Source organism: Pongo abelii, chromosome 14 (assembly GCF_028885655.2).
Source record: "Pongo abelii isolate AG06213 chromosome 14, NHGRI_mPonAbe1-v2.0_pri, whole genome shotgun sequence".
Lineage (NCBI taxonomy): Eukaryota > Metazoa > Chordata > Mammalia > Primates > Hominidae > Pongo > Pongo abelii.
Genome location: NC_071999.2, coordinates 56337809 through 56364002, shown reverse-complemented (window position 1 = coordinate 56364002; position 26194 = coordinate 56337809). Strand labels below are relative to the sequence as shown.

Here is a 26194-nt window from a genome sequence, read left to right as displayed (position 1 = left end):
GTAATCATGAACTATTTCCAATAGCCAGTGGATATAAGGAGTTATAGTAGAACCAATGGATGGTTTATAGTTGAGACCCTCTGCATTGTATGTTACCTATTTCAAGATTTAGAGAGTCATTGCTGGGCACGGTGGCTCAAACCCCTGATCCCAGCACTTTGGGAGGCCAAGGCGGGTGGATCACCTGAGGTTGGGAGTTTGAGACCAGCCTGACCTACATGGAGAAACTCCGTGTCTACTAAAAATACAAAATTAGCCAGGCGTGGTGGCGCATGCCTATGATCCCAGCTACTCGGGAGGCTGAGGCAGGAGAATTGCTTGAACCCGGGAGGCAGAGGTTGCGCAGTGAGTGGAGATTGCGCCATTGCACTCCAGCCTGGGCAACAAGAGTGAAACTCCATCTCAAAAAAAACAACAACAAAACACACACACACACACACAAAAAGATTTAGAGAATCATTTAATGATAATTCACAGAGGTGGTCCACTAAAGTAGGTACCTGGGAGAAGAGAAAGATCATAGAGATGAAAGAATGGGGGCACTGAGAGGGTACTATAGGGAAGGAATGGGTGATAACAGTAAGTTATGTGATGTCTGCTTTAACAAAACCAAACTTAAAAAAAAATTTAATTGTTACAATGTATTTATTTTAAATTATTTTAATGCTTTGTTTAGAGTTTAGTACTAGTAAATGTTTACTGAATTGTTGAAGATGGTGTTTTGCTAAAGTTATTTTAGATTAAAGGCAGGTGCTTTGGTCTAGATTTGCTTATTAAGTTTTTTTTTTTAAGGCTTCAGTTAAAATGATTTCTAAGAAATACTCAATTTGCAATACTTATTTATTCTAGTATTTATTGTGTGCCTGGCACTGTTTTTGACATTTGGGATATGATGATAAAGGTGGCGAATTGGGTACTTGATCTTATCATCTGATGAAGAAAACATGTCATTCATCAAACAGATATTCACCGTAAAGTATGTTTTATATGTTCCAGTTGGGAAGGCAAAGGATGCTGCGGACCTCCTTTGAACTGGCGAACTCAGTTGGAATTTGTACTTATTGTCTAATGAATTACAATCTAGTCTAAATGTTAAGCAGACATAGTGTTCTGCCATTTAAGAAAAATAGGAAAACCTACAAAAGAACAAATATTAGGAATTTTTTATTAATTTAAGTAATAATGGATATAATTTAACTTTTTATGCTTATCCCCCCCTTATGATATATGCTTTCTTTGTCTTAATTTCTTTGTTATAGATGGGCAGCCAGATATATCAAGGCCTTTTGGATCTCAGCCTTGGCATAGCTGTCACAAACTCATATATGTCAGACCAAATCCTAAAACTGGGGTTCCTATAGGTCATTGGCCTGTTCCAGAGTCTTTTTGGCCAGATCAAAATTCGCCAACACTAGTAAGTACCAGAGACTGTAACTATGTAATAGTAACCATTCAGCTGTCTTTCCTATTAGTTTTAAATTCTGTTGTCAAAGCTGTGATTAATTTATGGGGATTAGACAGATGTTCAAAGTGCTGTGATACCCTGTTACTTTATTATGTTGCTTTGCTATGATACCCTGTTACTTTGTTTATTATGAAGTAATAGAAAAAAGGCATCTCCTTCCTTTAGAATCTAATACTATGCTCGTGATTTTTATTCTTGGCTTCTGGGTTCAGAATTTCGTCTTTAGACTCTAAATGAGGATTTGTCTCTGGGACATAATTTAGGATTTAAACGAAGGCTTAGAAAATAATTTTGATAGTTTGCCTGCAATTTTTAGGACTTAGTCTTAAATTCATATTGATGTGTATGGTTTTAGTTATATACAGTGTTGCAGATTGGAGGTTTAAGCTAGAACAGATTTTCTGATTTTGTTTACCTGAATTATTTTTAGGAACAATGAAGTTTGCTGAGTGATCATGGTGAATTATCAGTATTCATTATATAATTCTTAAAATAATAGGGTACATTTATACAAATTAATATCCATTTAGTCGTGTTAGTGTACTCTTTTTTTCCATATTTTTTTTCCAAGTATCTGAGGGCATTAAGGGATATTTTGTGGGAGAGCATGGCAGTGGTTCTTGATTTTACCCTTAGAAAATAAGAATTGTATTTCAGAGATCATTAAGCAGTCTAATAATGTTTCATACAACAAAACCTTTTTGAAACCTTTTGTACTTCAAACCTGTATCAGCTCTTCAGGATAATTTTTATTTTGAGTTTATAAAGTGATATTTCCTTTATTCATTAGGGATTTAATAAAGTAGTGCATGAAGTTAAGGTTTTCTAAATTTCATTGAAGTATCTTCTTTATACCTTTTCTTTTTTTCTGATAGAACCATCGTAGTTTTTTAGTCTGGCTTTATGGAGAAGCTTCCAATTTCTCTGGTCATTTTACTTTCTCTTCTGGTGCTCTTTCAACTGTTACAGAACAGATACCGTATTTGTATGAAATATTTTCATGTTGGTTATTCTATTATATTTATTTAACATGTACAGGAGAACATACAGTACCTGAGTTGTAATGGAAAGAAATCCAAAACCAGTATCAGAACCCTTATCTATTAATGCTGCTCTAGCAGTCTATCACAAATTCTTACAAGCCATAGAGGGTGGGTAGGACTTCAATTGGAGAAGGAAATAGTATGAGAAAAAAAATATGGAAGTGAAAAAGAACAAAGTATGTTTAGAGGAGTAACAAGTAGCTGAGTATGGGTAGATCATAACATGTATATAGGACATTGACAGTACTATTAAACTAACCAAATTGCTTATGACTTTAAATGCAGGGTTAAGGAATATTAGCTTTTTAACAGTGGAGTTCGGAGAGCAGTTGAGGATGTTTTTAACAGACATCTTTAGAAAAATTGATTTGGTGGTGGTTATATGCAGTAAAATTAGAAGGGGGAGATGAGTTGAAAGGCAGGTAGGTTACCTATGAGGGCTATTGATATGGTTCACATAAGAGATTTTAAGTGGTTGAATTATGATGATGGAAGAGAGAATAATAAGAAATAATATTGGAAAGAACTGGAAAACTTTAGTAACTGAAGGATATTAGGGGAAGTGGAATTTTTATAAATTACAATATTGAAGAAATATTGCTACTGAAGTTAAGTGTAATTTACAAGATGTGAATTTGAATCACAGCACTATTAGTTAGTTACTAATTAGTGCCTTTGGTTATCTTTTGTAAGCTTCAATTTCCCATCTGTTAAGTGGCTTATACCTCCATCTCATAGGGTTGTTTTGGGGATTAAACGAAATCATATATGCAAAATTTTCTTGGCTAAGTTCTAGAGGATCTTTCCCTCCACTTTCCCTCTTGGATCTCAGTATTTTTATTCACAGAATAAGTGTGTTTTGTGGACTGATTCAATAAACTGTGTGTCAGGTGCATGCTAGGCACAGGAGCACAAGATGAGTAAAACATAGTGCTTCTCCTCTGAACATTACCCATCTATGGGCAGGTCAGACATGTACACATCATAGAGTACAGTGTACCAACTGTAATGGAGGGTTGCGGCAGAGCCAGAGGAGGTGGGCCTGACAGCCTGGTGTGTTTTTGGAGTACAGAGTGGGAAGGGGTATGAGGTAAGAGGTCTTTTAGAGGTTGTTACGTGCCAACTCATTCTTCTAAACTTTGTTTGCAATATGCAAGGGAGAAAATAAGTACTTGGCATGGCTGAAGCATGGGGTCTGTATGGCGTGGTGGTGGGAAGGCAGATAGGGACCAGATCATCGACGATCTTTATATGTGATGTTAAGTGTCTAAACCCTATTTTTAGGTGATTGGCTGTTACTTTTACCAAACAGTTTTAGATAGGGAAATTATATGATCCTATTTATATTTCACTGCCATAGGATTGATCAGAGGGGGACTGATTAGAAACTAAACAAAGCAAAAAGCATTTGTACTAGTCTAATCTGAGAAATGATGAGGGACCAAATTAAAGTGGTAAGAAATAGAAGATAACATTTCTAGAGAGATGAGAGTTTAGTATTGACAGAAGGCAGCAACTACTAATGACTACCTGCCATGTTTATGTGTTCTGGTAAGTGCCTTAGAATTTGTGTTATCAGTTTATCCAGGTCTTTGTGACAGTTAAATATGGAGGATGAGGGGAAGATATCAAGAATAACGGCTAGGTTTTTAGAACAGGTTTTGTAGCTTGGGGGAGAAGAAACAATTGTACATATTGGTCTGAGGGACCTGTGGAAGATTCAGGTTATGTCTAGTGGGTAGTTAGATACAGCAGAGAAATAGGAGCCATCTGGCCCCAACACAGTAGATTCGTGAACCACCAGGGTATAAGCAATAACTGAGGCCAATAGAGTCCTTTATAGCTTTGAAATTTAAAATTATTTCCTCATAGCTCATTTTGTTCACAATTTGTGAGATTTTTAGGAAGAGGACTATTAAGAGGTAGATTGGGGGGTAACATGCCTTTTTAAAAAAAAGTATTACTTTTTTATACCTCTAGAACAGGGGTTTCTAAAATAAGGGTGTGTATCCTATAGAGTTTACCAAAATGATTGCTGGAATAGGGAAGGAAACATTAGAAGTTCTATTTATGGTTATTTTTCTCCTATTTTAATACCATTTTGGTATATATTTTGTTATGCACATCTACATTTATAATTTATATAATTAGAAATATATAGTATGTTCAAAAACTGATCAAGATCTATGATTACTTTGGAAGTCACTACTCTATAAGTAATTGCTACAAATGAAGACTTGTGAGAGTTTCTATATACATTTCTCATTTTTTGGATGTAAAAATTAATGAATGCTCAATTACTAAATTTTGCATAAGACCTAAAAATATTTTCATTTCTATAGATTTTCAAGTGTTTCTTTTTCTTGTGAATATTACATAACTTTAGCATTACATTTTCAAGTGTTTTCTTTCAGCTTAATGTTGCTTTTAGCAGTAAATCAAACTCTTATTAGCAAGACGGAGGAACTGAGTAAATTTTGATAATGAGGGATACTTAGTTTTGTTTCTGGAATTTCATGTAAGTAGTAATTACAAGACTTTCCCCTTTAGCCACCTCGTACATCTCATCCTGTAGTGAAGTTTTCCTGTACAGACTGTGAACCAATGGTTATTGATAAACTTCCTTTTGACAAATATGAGTTGGAACCTTCACCACTGACTCAATTTATCCTGGAAAGGAAATCTCCTCAAACATGTTGGCAGGTGAGCTGAACAACTTACAGTGACCCCAAAATTTAAATGAGGTGTTTCTTAAAAAGCTGAATTGAATCAATGGTTTATGTAACATTCTTTAAAGGTTATTAAAGTTTTAACTGCTCCTTTTTAACAGGTGTACGTGAGCAATAGTGCAAAATACAGTGAACTTGGTCATCCTTTTGGTTACTTGAAAGCCAGTACAGCACTGAACTGTGTCAACTTATTTGTGATGCCTTACAATTATCCAGTCCTTCTTCCCCTCTTAGGTAAGTCATTCTTGTCACTTTCTCCTTGGCTTAGCATATAAAAGTTTTCCTAAAGCGCATTTCTTTGTAGTTTTTCTTGTCTTCTGGAAATCAATGAAAATATTTTGAATATTCTAAAATATTGAACATGTGTAAGAAAATATAACAACCTGTTCGTGTTTATAGTAAATTAAAAGATGATATTGAAACACTTTTTAGTCTGCAATTTAATAAAGGTATTACTTTTTTTGGCGGGGGGATGGAGTCTCGCTCTGTCACCCAGGCTGGAGTGCAGTGGCGTATTCTCAGCTCACTGCAACCTCCGTCTCCCAGGTTCAAGCGATTCTCCTGCCTCAGCCTCCCTCCCAAGTAGCTGGGACTACAGGCATACACCATCATGCCCAGCTAAGTTTTTTATTTTTAGTGGAGACAGGGTTTCACCGTGTTGACCAGGCTGGTCTTGAACTCCTGACCTCAGGTGATCCGCCCGCCTTGGCCTGCCAAAGTGCTGGGATTACAGACATGGGCCACTGTGCCCAGCCAAAGGTATTACATTTTAAATTTTTTAATTAAATATTCTAACTTTTCTGCAAGCCAGATTTCTAACAGTTAGAATTGGTAATATAGGCTTTCTGTTTGAAATGAGACGTTTTGTAGAAGCATAGTATAGTTAACAAGATCTGAGTGCATTTTCTAAGAATTTATCTACACTTTAATTTTTATTTGGCAAATATTTTTTAAATAAAGGAATTTGTTCCAAAATAATTTGATAAAAGCCTAAAGTTAGTTTCTAGGTACAATCTAGCTATGATTTTTGAGGAGTGCTGTTGGAGAAAACTTACCTCCCATGAAATCACATTAAATTTAAAAGTTATAGTCAAAATATTAGTAGGTATATTTTATAGAAAACATTGTGCATGCTTTGTTTCTGTCTTCAAATCTGCTTTGTGTCTAGGTCTAGGGAGGGCATAGATTTTCCTTGTGTATTTTCTGATTCTAACTTAATTCCTGCATGTACTTTTAGGCCATAATTGGCATCTTGTCATTTTATAGAAAATGACAAAACCGTAAATCTTACTGACTTTCATGTTAAAAAACGTCTGATGTTACTCTCTCAAAAATAACAAAGCAGACTTTAAAAAGGAAACGTCTTTGACTTGGCTTCTATGTGTGAAAATAATGAGTAGTGATAGTTTGTTCACATTATACGTTTCTAGATGACTTGTTTAAAGTGCATAAAGCAAAACCAACATTGAAGTGGAGACAGTCATTTGAAAGTTATTTGAAGACAATGCCTCCCTACTATCTCGGGGTAAGAATATTATTTAAAAGAACTTGTTGGCCGGGCACAGTGGCTCACACCTGTAATCCCAGCACTTTGGGAGGCCGAGGCGGGTGGATCATGAGGTCAGATCAAGACCAGCCTGGCCAACATGGTGAAACCCCGTCTCTACTGAAAATACAGAAATTAGCTGGGCGTGGTGGCGGGCGCCTGTAATCCCAGCTACTCGGGAGGCTGAGGCAGGAGAATCGCTTGAAACCAGAAGGCAGAGGTTGCAATGAGCCGAGATTGTGCCACTGCACTCCATCCAGCCTGGGCAACAAGAGCGAAACACCGTCTCCAAAAAAAAAAAAAAAAAAAAAAATTGTTAATTATATTATGCTTATGGTTTATTGTGGGTATTATAAACTTTTATTTATTGCTTTTATAGATTAAATGACATGAAAATTGAGTATACAAATGACCACTATAGATGTAAAGGTAAAGAGAGGTTTCAGTGATTTGCAGAGTAGTGATGATGATCGTGATCATGAGAACATTTATGTACTGCTTACGTAGGCCAGGTACTGTCCTAAGCAACATCATTAATTTATACAGTTACCCTATGAGGTAGCAATGACTATTGGTTCTGTTACACAGATGAGGAAACTAAGGCATTAAAAATTAAATAATTTGCACAAGACTACATACCTAATATGTGAAGGGATGAGGGGCCTGAAATTCAGTCTGGCTTAGATTTAGGCTTTTAACCTCGAGTGTTGTACTACCTTTTAAAATTACAGTTTTGTGATTATAGTTGTCTCTCAGTATCTGTGAGGGATTGGCTCCAGGATCACCTGTGGACACCAAAAGTCACAGATGCTCAAGTCCCTCATATAAAATGCATAGTATTTGCATATAACCTACACACATTCTCTTGTATACTTTAAACCATTTCTAGGTTACTTAATATGTATATACTTATTATACTGTATTGTTTAAGGAATAATGTCAAGGAAAAAAGAGTCTGTATATATGTTCAGTACAGATGCAACGATCCATTTTTTTTCCTAACGTTTTCAGTCTGTGGTTGGTTGAATTCACAGAATACGGAATCCACAGATATGTAGGGCCGACTATGTTTCTTTATAAGGGTGCACAATAATTTTTGTTGTATTATTTCCCAAATCTCTAGAAACACTTTGTAAGGTGGATAAGTGTATATTCTTATAGAACCATATGCTTTAGAGGACTTGATTACTTCAAAATTAGTGTATCATAGTAGGTAAAACCAATAATGTGCATTTTATTAAATACATGATTTAGTTTGTGAAAGATAACTTTTTAACAAAAGTACTTAAAATCACTTATGTATTCTGTTTTGATGCAGGAATATTATAGCATTTGGCTATAAATAATCTTTCTAAATCATCCCTAATATAATTAGGAGATTAATTTATTGAGCTTTAAAAATCATGACATTTTATAGTTCTAACAGATAAGTTGTATTGAATGTCTAGCACACAGTGCCTGGCAAGTAGAAGGACAAAAAAGAACAAACACTTTGAATAGGAACTGTTACATACGTTGACTCATTTACATTTCGTGGCAACCCTGAGGATTTAGCCAAGCCAGATAGGTGTTAAATATCAGGGCTGGGATATGATTTCAGTTTGACACCAGTGCTTATACACTTTCTAATATGTCAACGATTATCATCCTTTTTCTGGCTCCATCCAATTCACAAATGCTAGACATTCTTGCTAGTGATATTTTTCATCGTATAAAGTACTTCTCAGTCTCTCCTTACAATTGAAAGGTTTTTTAACTTTCAACTTCCACATCCATAATAAATATTAGATTGTTTTTTCCTCCTGCTTATGTTTCCTTCAGAGCTTGTTTTTTTCAGCTCAGCATATGATAATAATAGTAATGATTAATAATTTGTACCCAGTGGTTTTATAAAGTGCTCTATGTGTATTAACTCATTTAATCCCATGACAACCCTGTAAGAGTAGATATTGTTATTATCCCCATTTTACAAATGAGAAACTAAGCCACAGAGAGCCAGAGAGCTTATTTATAATCTGATCTAGAATCATATAACTAGTGAGTGGTTGAGCAGCTAATTACTCAAAGTAGAAATCTTGCATTTTCCTTGTTTTTCACTTACTACCCACGTTTTATCAGAGCTACCTCTAGAATGTGTCTTCTGTCCATTTATTCCAAACCTAGTTTCTCCCAGTGGTACCAAGGAAGTCCAGTATCTTATCCTTCTTGTCTTGGGGAGTTATTATGGCCTCTAATCCTTTTTAACTACTTCAAACGGCCTTTCATCCCACTGACAAACATTTTACTGAAACATAAATATGATTGTGTTACTTCCTTATTGAGGAAAAGAAGGGGAAATAATTTTTTGGAGAAAATTTTAAGACAGACTATACATGGAACCATAAGTTTTTAATAAGCTTAATATTGAATGATGTTTTCTTTTTTCCTATAGCCCTTGAAGAAAGCTGTTAGGATGATGGGAGCACCTAACCTAATAGCAGACAGTATGGAATATGGACTTAGTTACAGTGTCATTTCATACCTCAAAAAACTGAGTCAACAGGTAATATCAAGAAATAGAGTGAGCCATTAAGTATTTTGAATGGTTTTGGCTAAGATAGTTAAACAGGTTAAAAGCTAGTTCTTGATGGTTCTAATGGAATTCCATTATATTAATATATTACATTTTAGAGCCATATATTACATAATTCTGTCTCACGTCCATGGTGTGCTATGTTTTGAAACATTAATTTGAAAATTGTACAATAATTCCTAATTTATGAAAATGGCTTCATGAGTGTGGTCCTAGACTTCTTATATGTGAACATTATTTATCTTTTGAGAAATTTAGATTAGAAAGTCATTTTTCCTTAAAAAAGAAAAAAAAACTTTACGTTTTGAAACCTGCAGATTTTTCTTTCAGAATCGGAGTTTCTTTGAAATGTTTGTAGAAAACACTGAATTTTGTCATTCTGGCCATAAATCACATTAATAAATACTATAGTAGTCAAGCAGTATATAGTTTAACTGACTGTGAAATTATTAATGCCCTATGAAATACATTATTTTTCCAGTACTTCTGACATCGCTACCTTAACTACAAATCAAAAGGCAGTTTGGGAGGAGTCAAAACATTGCTTCTTGCTTTCCAGGGAAGAACTGCATAATTATTTGCCATATTGATGTGCTAGTAAAAATGTCTTACGTAATGATGATTTAAAAAAAATAATTTTCTATCACCCCTGAATTGGGAATACACATTTTCGTTTAGTGTGCATTTACATTTCATGGTTTAAGTATAGTGGGTATTAATAAATAAAATAATAAATTGAAATTGTGTTTGTCCTGCCCCAAAAGTTTAGAGTTGTAATGATTTAAAATCATAAGACATTGTTGTTTAAACTATGTTTAATTTACTCAATACTTGACATAAACTATGCTACTTGAGTTTTTAACTTCTTATATACTTAAAAAATATATATTTAATTTATAGAAGATCATAACCATTAGTATCTGATTTATTAATTTAGATTTTATCAAGATAATTCTTACTTATTTTTACTTTAGGCCAAAATAGAATCTGATCGAGTCATTGGATCTGTAGGCAAAAAAGTAGTACAGGAAACTGGAATAAAAGTCCGGAGCCGATCACATGGTTTATCAATGGCATATAGGAAAGATTTTCAACAACTCCTCCAGGGAATTTCAGAGGATGTCCCTCACAGACTGCTAGACCTTAATATGAAGGAATACACTGGGTTCCAAGTTGCTTTGCTGAATAAGGTAATAATCATGAATTTAGTGCTACTCTCGTTATGTTCTGTTATGTTACTGGATAAATCACATTTTCTGTTAACTCTGACATTCAGTTTATCCAGACTTTAAAGAGTACTTCTGTACCCTTGTAGACTAATGATCATTATACTGTCAGTGCTAGAATTAAAACTGTACATGATGTGTGAATGAATGGATAGATTGATGAAGAGTAAACTAACTTGTTTATTTTATAGATGAGAAAACAGAGGTTTAGAAATTGCTTTAAGTTGCAATAGTGGATGGTAGAATTAACTATAGTTTTGTACTTAAACTGATGACCCTATTAGGCCCACAGCATGATCCAAAAATGCTTTGTGAGTACTCATGATTACAGATATCTTTATCCCAGCAGCCTTTTTGTAGAAATAGGCAAGCTGATTCTAAAATTTATATGGAAATGTAAAGGTCCTAGAATAGCCAAAACAATTTTAGAAGAATAAAGTTGGAAGACTTATATCATCTGATTTTAAAACTTATTGTAAAACTTACTACAGTGATCCATGCAGTGTGGTGCCATCATAAGGATAAACACAGGAGATTAGTGGAACAGAATTGAGTCTAGATGTAGGCCCTCACACACACAGTCAATTCTTAACAAAGATATTAAAATACGTTAGTGGATAAGAAGACAGTCTTTTAAACAAATGAAACAATTGGATATCCATATGCAAAATAATGAATTTGACCATTACCTCATATTATTTGAAGTGGTCATGATCTTAAATGTAAGAACAAAAACTATAAACTTCTAGAAGAAAACATAGGAAAAAATCTTCGTGATGTTGAGTTAGCAAAGATTTCTAAAAGTACATACCAAAAATGTTGATAAATTGAATTTCATTAAAATAAAAAAAAACTTTGCTCTTTAAAAGAAACATTAAAAATGAAGAGGGAAGCTACAGCTTGGGAGAAAAGCACATATCAAATAAAGGACTTGTATCAAAATATATAAAGAATTCATGTAACTCAATAATAAAAGGACAAACATGGGCAAAATACTTGAACAGACATTTCGCCAAAGAAAATATGCAAATACAAATAACATGAAGTAACGCTCAGCCTTATCAGCCATTAGGGAAATGCAAATTAAAACCATAACGAGATACTACTTCATAACTGCTAGGAAGAATAAAATTTAAAAGACAAAAAATACAGGGATTGATGAGAACGTGGAGCAACCCTCCTAACATTACTGATAGAAAATAGTTGATATTTTCTTAAGAAGTGTAAACATAAATTTGCTGTACAATCAGTCATTCTACTTGTAGGCTTAGCATGCCAATTTATAGCAGCATTTTTCATAATAGCCAAAAACTTGAAACAGTCCAAGTGCCTATCAACTGGTGAATAGATAAAGAAGATGTGGTGTGTCCATATAATAGACTACTACTCTGGAATAAAAAGGAACAAACTACTGATACATGAATAATGTCAATGAATCTCAAAAACATCATGCTAATTGAAAGAAGCCAAGTACAAAAGATTAGACATTGCAAAATTCCATTTATAAAATGGAGCATAGAAAGAAAGCAAATCATGTGGTTGCCTGGGGATAGGAATAGTGATTGACTGCAAGTGGGTACAACGAACTTGGGGATGGTGGAAATGGATTATGATGATGGTTTCACAACTATAAATTTACTAACACTCATCAAACTATATACTTAAAATAGGTGATTTTATGGTATATAAATTACACATCAAAGCTGTTTTTAAAAAAACTTCAGTTTTTAAAATTTGGAAATTGATTTTTACTTAAATGAGTTTACTTCTTTTATCCAGAATATATAATAAAATCTTTAGAGTTAGATGGTGAATTGAGATTGTTTGGTTGAGCTCACTACCAAATTTTCATCTTTTGGCCCTGAACCGGTACATTAAGATTATATCATATGTCTTTATTTAATTTTTTTAAAGCTAACTAGTTTATATATCTTATTTCCAAACCTATGCTGCAGGCTAGAGATTTTAGTCTCTTGTAATTCTATGTTTGACAATAAATTTTGTCCTCGAATGTTGTTTAATAGGATTTGAAGCCACAGACATTTAGAAATGCTTATGACATACCAAGACGAAATCTTTTGGATCACTTAACAAGAATGAGATCTAATCTTTTGAAGAGCACTCGCAGATTTCTGAAAGGACAGGACGAAGGTTAGATCATAGTTTTAATACTGGTATTTTTAATTTTTTTTCTTTATAGTCTGAAAAAGCATAGCATGGTGATGTAAATTTCAAAGAATTATTACAGTACTATAACATTCTTATTGTAAGTTCAAACAAATGAAGTAAAAGATGAATCATCCCTGATTCTCTACCTTTCTTCCTACCATCACTGTTGCCCCACATGCTCTTCCCTAGAGGTAACAACCTTTCTTAACAGTTTAGTTTCCTTTTATAGCTTTTCTCATGCATTCATGCACACGTGCATGCACACACACACACACGCACATACACAACCACTTATCCAACTGTATACTTAAAATAAGTGATTTTTCTTATCTCAATCATTTTCTTGAGATGTACCAGTATCTGATGGTTTAACTCTGGATGGCCAGTTTCATGACATGTTCTGATAATTCCTTCACCTTTATCCATGGCACCTACTATAAATCAAGTCAGATGAGACTTTAAACCTTTGCCACCTCTGATTTAAGCGTTCTAACAATAATTTTATATAAAAGAGTTAGCTATGTGACTTCTTTTTTTTTTTTTTTTTACCATACTGTACTTCCATTTTCTACAAATTCTACCATAATTAAATTCTGTTTATTTGGAATAGCGCAGAAGAGAAGAGATACATCTTTCACGGTAAGATCACACACACTTTTTTTTTTTTTTGAGTCAGAGCCTTGCTCTGTCGCCCAGGCTGGAGTGCAGTGGTGTGATCTCGGCTCACTGCAACCTCCGCATCCTGGGTTCAAGCGATTCTCCTCCTTAGCCTCCCTAGTAGCTGGGATTACAGGCACGTGCCACCATGCCCTGCTAATTTTTGTATTTTTAGTAGAGATGGGGTTTTGCCATGTTGGCCAGGCTGGTCTCATTCCTTACCTCAAGTGATCCGGATGCCTGCCTCAGCCTCCCAAAGTGCTGGGATTACAGGCATGAGCCACTGCGCCTGGCCACACATACTTTCTGTATGTGTGGAATTAATGGCAATGTATGTATGTGTGAAATTAATGGCAATTTTTGTTTGTTTAGATGATGAGATCAGTATTTTACATTTTATTTTAAAATATTTTGTCGCAGTGGTTATAATTGCACCAAACGAATTTAGAATATGTTGGTAAAGAAGACTGTCTAGAATAACACTAGGTAGCATTCATACATAAGGAAACATTATTTGAGAACTAATTGGAGGTTAACTTTTTTTGCTGTTGTATTCTTTTTGAAAGATCAAGTGCACAGTGTTCCTATAGCACAAATGGGGAACTACCAGGAATACCTCAAGCAAGTACCTTCTCCACTAAGAGAACTTGATCCTGATCAGCCGCGAAGGTTGCATACATTTGGCAACCCCTTTAAGCTGGATAAGAAGGTAATTTTGAAATGTTCTATTATGTAATTTGTTTATGGTAGGCACTGTCAGTTTTATAGTTCTTAATTTAACTAAAGTAAGCTGAAGCTATTTTCCTGGTAGAGTATCTAATAAATGTCAACAGAATATAGTTACCTTCATTGGAATTGACACTGGTTGTGCCATTTAAACATTGTAAATTCAAGAAAATTGTATTCTTTTTTGCTAAAGGGTATGATGATAGATGAAGCAGATGAATTTGTGGCTGGACCTCAAAATAAACATAAACGACCCGGAGAACCAAATATGCAAGGGATCCCTAAAAGACGTCGGTGTATGTCTCCACTACTAAGAGGCAGACAGCAGAATCCTGTTGTAAACAATCATATTGGGGGAAAAGGACCACCTGCACCTACAACTCAAGCACAGCCAGATCTTATTAAACCTCTTCCTCTTCATAAAAGTAAGAATTGTTTTTTTCTTAAACATTATTTGCTGCCTTTTGGTTCCTTTTCAAGGAAGAGATTTTTGTTATAGAAGGAAATTGATTAGTAGTACAATGAGTGAATGAATGTATAGAGAAGATATTTGTTTAAATGAGCATGTAATCATTTTTATATGTTTTTTAATGAACATTTGAACATTTCTTATATTTATGATGCTTTATTAGCTATCATGTTCTAACATACATTTGCAAATCTTTCAAAATAATACTTTTGAAAGGAGCATTATCACTATCCACAGAAAGATGGTTTTCAATTTCAGTTGAAGTCAGCTAATTATTAAATATGTATGCTATTTTGGATAATGCTGTGCTTTGAGGTATACCACTGAAGACAGGAGTGATCTCTGCCCTCATTTATGATCAGCAAGGAGGGTCAGTCATTGAACAGATATGTTGAATGTTACGAAAAAGATGTCAAGTATATTCTGGAAGCATTTGGCAAGAGGATTTAAGTCAATGAAGTCAAGGCACTTAACTGAAGAAGTTAATGCTTAAGCCAAAAGCTGTGCCATTTGCTTATGCTAGAGCAATAGTATGTGCAGAGGCATAAAGAGAAAGACATTAAGGGAACTTAAAGAATTCCAGTATAGCAAGGGTGTTGGGAATGAGGTAAGGTGAGAACTGAAAGATAGAAGCCAGATTATGGAAGGTCTTGGAAGCTATTTTCAACTTTATTCTAAGGACAGTGAGAATCCACTGAAAGGCTTTAAAATGATGGTGACCTAATCTGATTAGCATTTTATGAAGACCAGGTTGACTGTAATGTGTGTGGGCTATTATCAGAGAGGAGCAAGAATGAATGTAGGGAAACCCTAATGAATTAATGGACTTATCAATTATATATAGTGGTCATACTTGCAGCATGTTAACTGAAGAGAAACAAAATATTATATGACTCCTGATGGAAGTATCCAATACTGCCTTTGAAGTTGTCTTACCAAAAAAAAAAAAAAAAACCAAACACCAAAATTGAACATCAATGTAATCAAACCAATTTATAGGAAATACAGGGGACAGAGAAACATGTGGGATACAATTAGTAAAATCCAGATTGTAGAAAACTCTACAGGACAAAGAATCTGTTGGGTTTTTTTCCTGGGAAAAAAATATTTTTTCCAGAAAAAAATTTTTCCAGAAAAATAAAAGGGGTACGGAAGGATTTTACAGATTCAAATGTAGTTTAAGAGATATATAAGCCAGTTGCAATGTATAGGCCTTAACTGTACTCAGAATCAAACAAAATCAAACTTTTCCACAAACAGAAAACATGTTGGAGAGTATGGACACTGACTGTATATTTGATGTTATTAAATAATTGTGCATGCACAGGAATCAGTTGGGAAACCCGGGGAACCTGACAGTGGGGTTTCAAGAAGAATATGTATTTGAGAAATACCTGGACATACCACTAAAGGACTTGGTTACTGGTTGGATGTTGGGACCAGAGCAGGGGAGGAGTCAGACGTCTGTCTTGAGAGACACTGGGTGGGTGGAAGAAGAAATGATAAATGAGTTTAGTTTAGAAGTGCATATTAGGTCATCAAGTGGAGATCCTAAGTTAGAAGATGAATATTGAGTTTGGGACTCAGGAGAAGAGGATTGGGCTAGAGGGGTAGTATGAGAGGCAGGTTACTGCCTATTGCACTGAATAAAATCTCACCAAGGCAAACAGAAGAAAAAACACTCAGAACAGAACCTTAAAAGTGCCAAAGTTAAGAGGAGAAAGCAGAAAAGGAGATTGAGAAGGAAGAATTTTAGACATAGGAGAAAATAGGGGAGAATTTAATGTCATGGAAGCTAAAGGGCAAGATAATTGAGTGGGTAGTTGTCCCAAATACTTTAAAAAAAAAAAAACAGTTCGATCAAGAGAAATGGAAAGATTCTGTGGTCTTTTGCGATCTTAGCAAGAGCAATTTCTGTGGAGTAAAGAGGCAGAGCCTAATAAGGGGTTATGGGAGGAGTGAGGGGTGAGAAAATGGAAACAATGACTATGAGTATAAACAACCAGTTAAGTTTATTTGTAAAAGGAAGATAGGAAAAGAGCATGGTACCTGAAAGAGTTCACAGGGTTTTGAAAATGGTGATTTTTCTTTGTTTTTAATGTCAAAGATGCTTGAGCATGTTTCAGTGCTGGTGATGGAACCAGTAAAGAGGGAGAGGTTGAAAATGAAAATGAGAAAAGGCATACTCAGCACCAAATTACTGAGAACGCAAGAGGGAATGGTCTAGAGCACAGATGAAAGAATGCTCCCTCCATTGATGCAGAATGTGGGGGGAAGTGGGGCGAGGGTGTGTGCAATTTAGTTAGAGGGAGGTAAAGGAAGTCCCTTAATCATGGCTTTGCTTTTCTTTCGAGCTCTGTGAGGTAGAAGGTGAAGTATACTGCTGAGACGGAAGGGGATATTGGGAAAGTCAGAGGTTTGAAGAGAGTGAGGGAGTTTAACAATCTCTGTGGGAGAGAGAGAGAAAAGATTGTGATAAGGTTGCTAGAAAGTGCCTAGGATCCAAGTAGAGATGGTGATTGTGACCACTCTGTAGAGCTGGGCCCTATTTCTCCAGCAGCACTCATGATTCCAAAGGCAAGTCTGGGGCAAGCAGATAGAGCAAGTCAAGAGATGGGATTTTGCTTGGCAGATGTTATGGGAAGACAGTAGAACAAGAGAAATTAAGACATTAGTAAAAGTGATATATCACTTTTACTTACAGGGATATAAGCCTAATACAGAATTGGCTACTTAGAAGGGATATGGTTAATAGGAGGAAGAAAGTAGAGGAATTGCTAGAGTCAAAGTCTGGCTGAGTTAAGGAGCAGTAGCGGGAGTACTGTGAAGATGATACTCCTCCATCTCTGAATTTGTCTGGATGTGAAAGGCGAAGGTGTAAGTGTAAGTTCTTTAGAGAGAAGCTGGGGAATGGGGAGGCCAGGTTCTTAACAGGTGATCTGCTTAAACACTGAAGTCACCACAGCACTTCTCAGACTTGAATATGTATGTGAATCACCTGGGAGATCTAGTTAAACTACAGGTTCTCATTTATTCAGTCTGAGGCAGATGAGCATTTCTAGCAAGCTCTCTGTTGGTGCTACTGCTACTTGTCCACACACCAGACTTCGAGTAGTAGTAAGAACCAAGAATGAAGTCAGAAGGGCTTTGGGGGTGGAATGTGCATGACAGATGCGCTTGATAGCAATAACTGAAGCATACCCTGAGAATGACCCTGCTTGCAGACAACACCTGCATGCGGTTGGGAGTTCTGAGCTAGGGAATAGGGTGGCTAACCCAAAGATCCATTCCCTATCTATAAGGAACATCTGTGCCCCTAGCCCATTGTGAAGTGAATGCAGGCCAGACAGGGGATTGAGGCCCTTTGTTTTGGGTTAAATGAAGGTTGCCAAGTGGAAGTTGTTAGGGGGAAGAGTGCTAAGTGGAAATACGATATAAACTGCATACTTTTTGCAGGCAGTTGCCATTTTTCTGCCCAGCCTGCTGCCACTGGGCCGTGCAGTTATCCTGTCCAGCCCACCACCATTGGACTGTATGTAAGGTGGTTCTCCTGCCTAGCTTGCCACCACTGGGCTCGCTCCCCTTTATGTAAGCCCCCAACAAAACGCCTTGTCTTGTTTGCTGGCTCTGGGTCTCTTCTTTGGCTTCTTGAATTTGGTGCCATCCCCACTGGAGTTGATAGGGGCTCAGCACAACAGAAGGAAGGCTATGAACTGGGTGCCAGAAACAACAGTGTCTTACAGGCTTCTACCCTGGAGATTGGCCTAAGATAGTGATAAGGAGAGACAGCATGAGTGGCATGGTTGAGTCTCACAAGAGTGCAAGGGAGTAATTTTGCAATAGCACTAGGAAGTGAAGGAATCAGTGACTCCATGTCCTTTTATGCCTATGGAGATTGTGCAAGAGAAAGCAATTTCTACTTTTGGTCTGGAAAGGAGAGCAGTCTCCATACAGGAGAGCTGGGTTTCAGTTAAAGCATAAGTTGTTGTAGAGAATATTCAGTAAAGAGGAGTTTGCAAATCATGGAATCGAATTTAGGAGAGAGTCAGGAATTTGGGGGATTTGTGGAAATGAGTGTATAGGGGAATATGAGTAAACTGAGTTTATAGTTTGGACAGGAAATGAGGACAGTAGAGATGAATTCAGCTGGTATCCTGGAGGTTGGTGAGCAATCAGAGAACTTAAAATTCAGCTGCTTTCTGTGGGGCAAGTCTAATAATCTGGTGTTAAGAGGAAGGCTTGTGAGTTTTTAGTTTTAGTAGTCTAATGAGCTGAAGTGGGCACCAGGTTGCTCTGCACTGGTAGATAAATGATGACTAGATTCTCTAGTTAGAAGGGTATACTGTAAAACATTACCTGTTTGGTGGTATGTTCCCTGCAGAATTTGGAACAGTTAAAGGCAGAAGTATAAGTGGAAAGTAAAAACTACCCATTGTTTACTTTTGCCCCTAAATGATACCAGATGTATAAGGCTTATGTGTGAGTTAGGGCTCTCTAAGGTAGAGATAGATGACCGTGATAATTTTGATCATAGATATTTCATTGAAGTATCAAGAACCTACTTGTTTCAATAAAATTGCTATAGAATAAACCAGAAAACTAAAAACTACTTGAAATTGGCTTTATTTTTTTCTCTAAGGGTAAAAATTGTAAATATTTTGTAAATACTGTGTATGTGTCACATTGAAATCTACCGTATCTTTGGCAATGCTTAAGAACTATATCACATTATTTGTTAACTTGCATTAGTCAAGGAAAACAGTTGTGACTTGCTGTAGTAATGTTCTTTTGTAGCTTTATTTACTGTATGCTTTGAGACTGGATCCCATAATTTTTTCCCCGTATCTTTGTTTTTAGTTTCAGAAACCACTAATGATTCGATGATACATGATGTGATTGAAAATCATGTTGCAGACCAACTTTCATCAGACATTACACCAAATGCTATGGATACTGAATTTTCAACATCTTCTCCAGCCAGTTTACTGGAACGGCCAACCAATCATACGGAGGCTCTTGGTCATGACCATTTAGGAACCAATGACCTCACTGTTGGTGGATTTTTAGAAAATCATGAGGAGCCAAGAGATAAAGAACAATGTGCTGAAGAGAACATACCAGCATCTTCACTCAACAAAGGAAAGAAATTGATGCATTGCAGAAGCCATGAAGAGGTCAATACTGAACTAAAAGCACAAATAATGAAAGAGATCCGAAAGCCAGGAAGAAGTATGTATAAGAGATGAACCTCAGATCTGATTTCTGTATGTGCTCAAAAAGCAAAAAAAAAAAAAAGTCAAGTAACTGTAGTAAAATAATAGATATGATTCTAGATCTGTCTTGAACAACATCTCAGTTAAGATCCTTTATTCATCTGACCAACACTGAATATCTTCTATTTCCAAGGTACTAGGTATGGTGGTAGGCAGCAGGGACTGAGAGCAGAGCAACACTGTACAGATAAACTGACAGGAACCCATAGTCTGGAATATTCTTCTGACCAACGATGGAATTTTAATATAGCAGCTAGCTCACAAGAGATACAGTGAAAATTAAATGACTTCATGTCTGTAAAGTTCTGGTCGTAGTGCCTACCACTATGTTTAGTAGTTAAACTATGATATTATAGGATATGTTTAGGCCGAGAAACTAAAGTTATGAAAGCTGTCTGGTATATGAACACAAAAGAACTTCATGGGAAAAAGTTCAGTATTATTGGCATTCATTTAGAGGATGTTAACAGATCACTTGCCCTGGGGTAGTACAATGACCTGGGTGGTCCAGAAATGGGTACAAATCAGTCCTTGGAGTTTAGACGTTTATAGCCCTTGCAGAGTTTCATATGAAAACTTTAAACTGAAATAATACTCTTAACCTGTTTGGTTTTTACCCCCACTTCCCAGTTACCCCCATGTTAGCTGTTAGAATTTTAAACTGTAAGGATGGAGTTTTGTAAAGGCCACTTGTTCTTATTTTTTAGTGATACTACCATAAAGCTATTTACTCATCCTTTTAAGCTTTATGTTTGATACCTTAATAGGAACTTTTACTTACAAAGCAGGGTTTGAATAGTTGTTTTATCTTTGTTGCTGTGTACTTACTTTTACATATATGTTAAAATATAAAATCTCTAATGAGTGGTGAAATTTTTATGTAGAATGTTTTTATCTCAATATATCTTAATATAATAAACTGCAAAAGAAGAATATTGAATAAGAATACAAATGAAAGGCACTTAATTTTTCTTTTTGTTTCTTTTGCTTTAAGAATATGAAAGAATCTTCACTTTACTGAAGCATGTGCAAGGCAGTTTACAAACAAGACTAATATTTTTACAAAATGTCATTAAAGAAGCATCAAGGTAAATAAACTATTGCATATAATGAAATGGTGATGAAATGAGTCCACAGTTTATGTAGGCAGTATTTTAATAGTATCCGTTTTGCACTTGTATTGTTTATAAATGTATATGGCATACCAACATATAAATAAATTCTTATTCTTTTTTAGTTTATTGAAAGAAATTCACTAAGAAAACAGCCACACATACATTCTTCAGGAATTATGGACCTTTTCTCCCTACAAATTACTGGATACTTGGAGAATTCTTGTTATTCTTCTCTGTAGCTTTTTGATATCTTTACATTAATATTTTATAACCTTTAATTTTTCTCCTTTATACATTAATATTGGTGACTAAAAATAACGTACTTGAGTGTCATTTATTTTTACATGGGAAAACGTAATTAAGGAGACAAGAATTGGACAAATGGACCTTATTCTGATTGTTTCAGTAGCCCAGAATCATTAGTACATTGGCCCTCTGTATCCCTGGGTTCCACATTCATTGGATTCAAGCAACCACAGATTGAAAGTATTTGGAGGCGGGGAAATGGATGGTTGTATCTGCATTGAATATGTACAGGCTTTTTTTTTCTTGTCATTTTCTAAATAATTCAGTCTAATTCATATCGTATTTACACTCTATTAGTATTATAAATAATGTAGAGATTATTTAGAGCATATGGGAGAATGTACATAGGTTACATGCAAATATTGGGCCATTTTATACAAGGGACTTGAGCATTCATGGATTTTGGTGTTCATAGGGAGGCCTAGAATCAATCCCCCATGGATACCGAGGGATCACTGTATAAAGAAGGTGGATAAAGATTATAAATGGTAATTAAGAAGTGCAATTAACTGGAAAACATAGTTGTATGAGTTTAAAAACATTTTTTATTTTCCCTTCAAGATTTTGGGGATTTTAGTATTATAAGAAAACTTGGGGCTTATCACATCCCACCTTCTAAATGTAAACACACTTACACTTTGTCTCCCTGTCTCTTCTATGCTACACATGAAGATTTTAGATAAAGTTGGTTTTTTGTTTCTGGTTTTCTTTTCTTTTTGTACTTTTGCAGTGGCTAGAGCAGAGGCCAGTTTGCAGGATCAAGATAAGGCTATAACTTTTCATGTAATTTTGAGTATTTAACCTATTATGCTCTTTATGGTAACATTCTGTCAGCTAAAACCTCATTAGGGATTTATATCCCCAGTATCTGTACTTCACTTCTGCCACCTTTTAGAGAGTTGTGTAGTATTATGGTGGCTATTTATATTAGCTTCTAAGTAGCAAGGAAGTAGGAATAAAATGTCCAGTGTCTTGGGATATTCTTAAAACCATCAGCAGTTATGTAGACAGATGCAATTTTAGTCTGTCCATATTTGTTACTGAAAATCTTTAAAAGTTGTTACTTGAACTTTAACTGCTTGTTATACTCTGTATTATAGATGTCTATCCTTGATTTGCTAGCTCTCAAATTGTAATAGAATACCATGGTTTTTAAATGCTGCTGCCCAATTTTCATTTCTTCTTCAATTTTGTGGGAGATTATATTCATACTTTGTTCACATTACTTTCAACATTCAGCTTACAAAGAGCATGAGAAAAAGCTATTGAAGTATTTGCTTGGGGAGCCCAAATTTCACTAGAGTGTTTGCAGCCCTTGAATATATTTTGAATATATTAGTTTTTTGTTTTTTTTGTTTGTTTTTTCCTTTTTCTTTTCAGTTGTGGAAGGAACAACCTCTTTCCCATTGTTTAGCCCTAGAGTGTTTTAGGGACAAACTATAATACTGTACTGGGATAATAATTTGCTAATCTTTCAACATATTTTATATTGTCATAGTATTGATTTTTCTATTTTCATTTCACTTTGAAAAATCTTCCCAAAGCAATTTTCTCTCCTTTTTTAAAAAAATTATACTGATATATACTATTCATTAAAAAGTAATTGAGAGTACTATTTATTTTTTCATACAGGTTTAAAAAACGAATGCTAATAGAACAACTGGAGAACTTCTTGGATGAAATTCATCGAAGAGCCAATCAGATCAACCATATTAATAGCAATTAAAAGAAAATAGAATGTGGCCACTTATTTCACTGTCTTCTTCAAATACAAAGTAAATACAAGACTGTTGTGATCTTGCATTCATTTTCTGACATGCATTGTTGGCTATTTGAAATACTAAAAACAAATCTACAGATCCTTTTTCCATCATTTTACAGTGACCTTTTCTTCATTTTGGTTTATTTTTGTAATGTGAAAAGTATCACTCTAAAAAACATTTTTAATTTAACAAACTAAAAATATTCCTCCAAATCTCTTGCTTGTCATTGACTCTTGCGTGTCAATTTCCCTCAGGTTCTATTTTCTTAAACCAACCTTTAAAATTGTCACCTCTGTTAAGGTTGAACTTTGCCAAAAAAAAAAGAAGTTACTTTGTAATTTTTGGGGAAAAAAGCACATACATTAAAACTAGGTAATGTTTTGTATATACAGTTATTTTGGATATATTATTGTAAGTTGTACAAATGTATTTTGAAGAATATTTAAGAAAAGCACTTTTGTTATTCCATCAATAAATGCTCTATTTTACTCTTGTGTGGTTTAGGAAATAATCACATATAAAGTAATCATTTAAAAACATCCTAAGATAATGGAATTTTAAAGGCCTTGCTTTTTAGCATTGGAAAAATACACCACTTGAAGTTCATGTTTGTTAAGCCTAACTGTAATTACATGTTACATAATCTGCATTGCCTTTTTACTATATGTTTGTAGTTTTTGTTGGCCATGCCAACATACTCCCATTTCTGCCTAGATTATGGGAATGACTTTGTATGGGGCAGATAGACAGATACTTTAAAAGCTATTTAAAAAGCAGACAACTTTGGATATTATTGGTTTCCTTACTTCAACACCTTTTCCTTTATCACTAGGATTGTGGATGGCACGAAGCTGAAGCTGTTAGGGAGTGGTAGGTTTGGAGTACACTACATACTCTGAAATATCTAGCCTTTAGCAGCTTCATGCCATGCTTGCAAAAGCCCACAACAAATTGGAGCCCTCTTTGTTCTGCTCTGCTGTTCTCACACTTAAACTCTGTTTTATTTATAAGCTAAATGGAAAGGAAACACCTTTAAGATGACTTTGCTCATTTTGCATCCCCCTTGAGTTTCACAGGATAAGGAAAACCACGCTATTCATTCTCCACCCTCAATTCAACATGGCCTAGAATATCCTTACTGAGGAAGCGATCTTATGGCCTGACTCACTCACCATTCATAGATCACTGCTGTGCCTTTTAGTGGTTTGGGGGGTAACCAGTAGAAAAGAAGGTCAAATAGATTTGGATTAAGAGTAGGCAAAATAAACTTATAAAATTTAAAAATTGAAGTATTTTTAGGTTTATAATATTGAAAATCATATACCCTTAGCTTTTTACACTTTATCAGAACATTTTTTTAAATTTCAAGGGTATAGCAAAATGAAATTATAACTTTATGAAGAAAAGCATTGATGAAAGTGGAGAACATGCATTTAGTCTAGGGGATTTGAAACTCTCCCAATACTGAAGACAAACCCTGTCAAGAAAAAGAAGAATTTAATATTATATAGTATTTTCATATGCAGTTCTTTAAGCTTTGTTTACTTCTATACAAATACTTTAAAGTAATGCAAGATAACATTTAATAGATGGAATTGTTAAGGTAATTGCCTGTAGTCGCATTGCTAAATTCATTGAGAGTTACACAAAATCCAGAATATATTGTCTGTTCCTAAATTATATGTATTTAGATTCTGGAATTAGTAGGAGGGATTAGAAGTCATTCAGATAAAAATTCATACTTAACAAGAGTATCTAGGAAAGAGGTTCAGCCTATCCCAATATTGAGCAGCTTTCCTTACCAGAAAGTTTTATTTTCTATTTCACAGATTGCTCATGACCTTTAATACATTTTTCTGAATGAACCCTGGAGGGAGGTGAGAAGTAGCAGTTTTGTTCATCTCTTCTTTTTGTCCTTTATCTCTCTGCCACTGTTCTCACCTCATCCTAAAACCTGGTCAGGAGGGTTTGAAACCTATCAGAACTAAAGGTTAATATCTCATCTCCCTCAGGCTTTTTTCATTTAAAAAAAAATGGGTATATTAGTTAAATTAGTGAGAATACTTATTGTCGAATTATTGTCAAAAAGGAAGGGAAATACATCTAGGGGGAACATCATGTCTTTTAGGCCCTTTATGTCACTGAATGACTTAAGGCTCGACAAATGATATTCTTGGAAAGTTTAATCTTGAGGTTTTCAAATCTTTTTTTTTAATGTCTCCCATGTTTCCCATTTGCTGATTGATTCATTAGTTGCTCTTAGTAAGATTTGTCAGTTGGAAATAATGAAGGCTGAGACTCATTTCTAAGCTCTTCCATAACCATCACCAGAAGAGCAGCCACTGTGTTGTGTGATGTAGGCTAATGCCTCCCAGATAGAGGTAAATAAAGTCACAAGGACTATTAGAATTCCAGTGGATTGTGGAACTGGTTTTGGATTATCCTTATATTTTCATGCTGATTACTGAGGCAGTTCTGAAAACTCCTACCATTGAAATAGTGGTGTGTCTTTTCCTCGTTTAAGGATTTTACATCATTTTTATGCACTTGAATTCCAAAATCAGAATCTCTCTTACCTATCAACCTTTATTGGCTATTGGCTTTTGGCAGTGACCTTTCTGTTCAAATGTAGTCTTGTCTCTGTTTCTTTAGGGAGTAGAACCTGTCCTTTTTCTCATCTTTCATTTTTTTGACGTGTCCTTTCTAAGAGAAGGCTCTCTGCCGCCTGTTCTGGGTGATAAGTGATATTTTCATCTAATCGTTATGAGGTTGGGATGATCACGGTGAAATACTAGGAAGACATATTCTGTTGATGGGCTTTTTCTCCCCAAATAATCCCAAATAGATTATTTTCTAGTGAATGGTTTATATTTTTCTCGTCACAAAAATGTTCCTTTGATTTCTAGCACAAGGTACAGCAGGATGCAAATGATTCTCAGATAAAATGATGTTGACAGTATTTCCTTAACAATTTATGTAAAACTATGCATAATTTTCATTCTAACTTTTGACATTTTTCTCCATAAATAAAAGTAATGCCTGATGTTTAGTTAAAGTAGATCCACCTTTGCTTGATTTTATTAGTCTTGTTCTATCCTATTTCTTTTTAATACACTGTTTAGACTTGCCAACAAC

At 35.1% G+C, this 26194-nt stretch overlaps 1 protein-coding gene across 4 annotated transcripts in view; it reads left to right on the top strand.

The window, feature by feature from the left end:
* INTS6 (integrator complex subunit 6) overlaps nt 1-26194 on the top strand; it is a 118225-nt gene that overhangs the window by 64591 nt on the left and 27440 nt on the right. For 2 of the 4 annotated variants that reach the window (XR_010136786.1, XM_024257704.3), the window contains exons 7-18: nt 1260-1414; nt 5059-5211; nt 5339-5471; nt 6668-6762; nt 9215-9325; nt 10330-10545; nt 12606-12732; nt 13974-14116; nt 14327-14558; nt 19460-19831; nt 20870-20963; nt 22929-23071. Coding sequence is in view for 3 of the 4 variants with exons in the window: in XM_024257704.3 (XP_024113472.1) it covers nt 1260-1414; nt 5059-5211; nt 5339-5471; nt 6668-6762; nt 9215-9325; nt 10330-10545; nt 12606-12732; nt 13974-14116; nt 14327-14558; nt 19460-19831; nt 20870-20963; nt 22929-23022 (1925 nt within the window). In the remaining variant the exon portion in view is untranslated. Of the gene's footprint in view, nt 1-1259; nt 1415-5058; nt 5212-5338; nt 5472-6667; nt 6763-9214; nt 9326-10329; nt 10546-12605; nt 12733-13973; nt 14117-14326; nt 14559-19459; nt 19832-20869; nt 20964-22928; nt 23548-26194 lie in introns of those variants that run through there. The other 2 variants (XM_024257703.3, XM_054529056.2) reach the window with 1 other exon arrangement.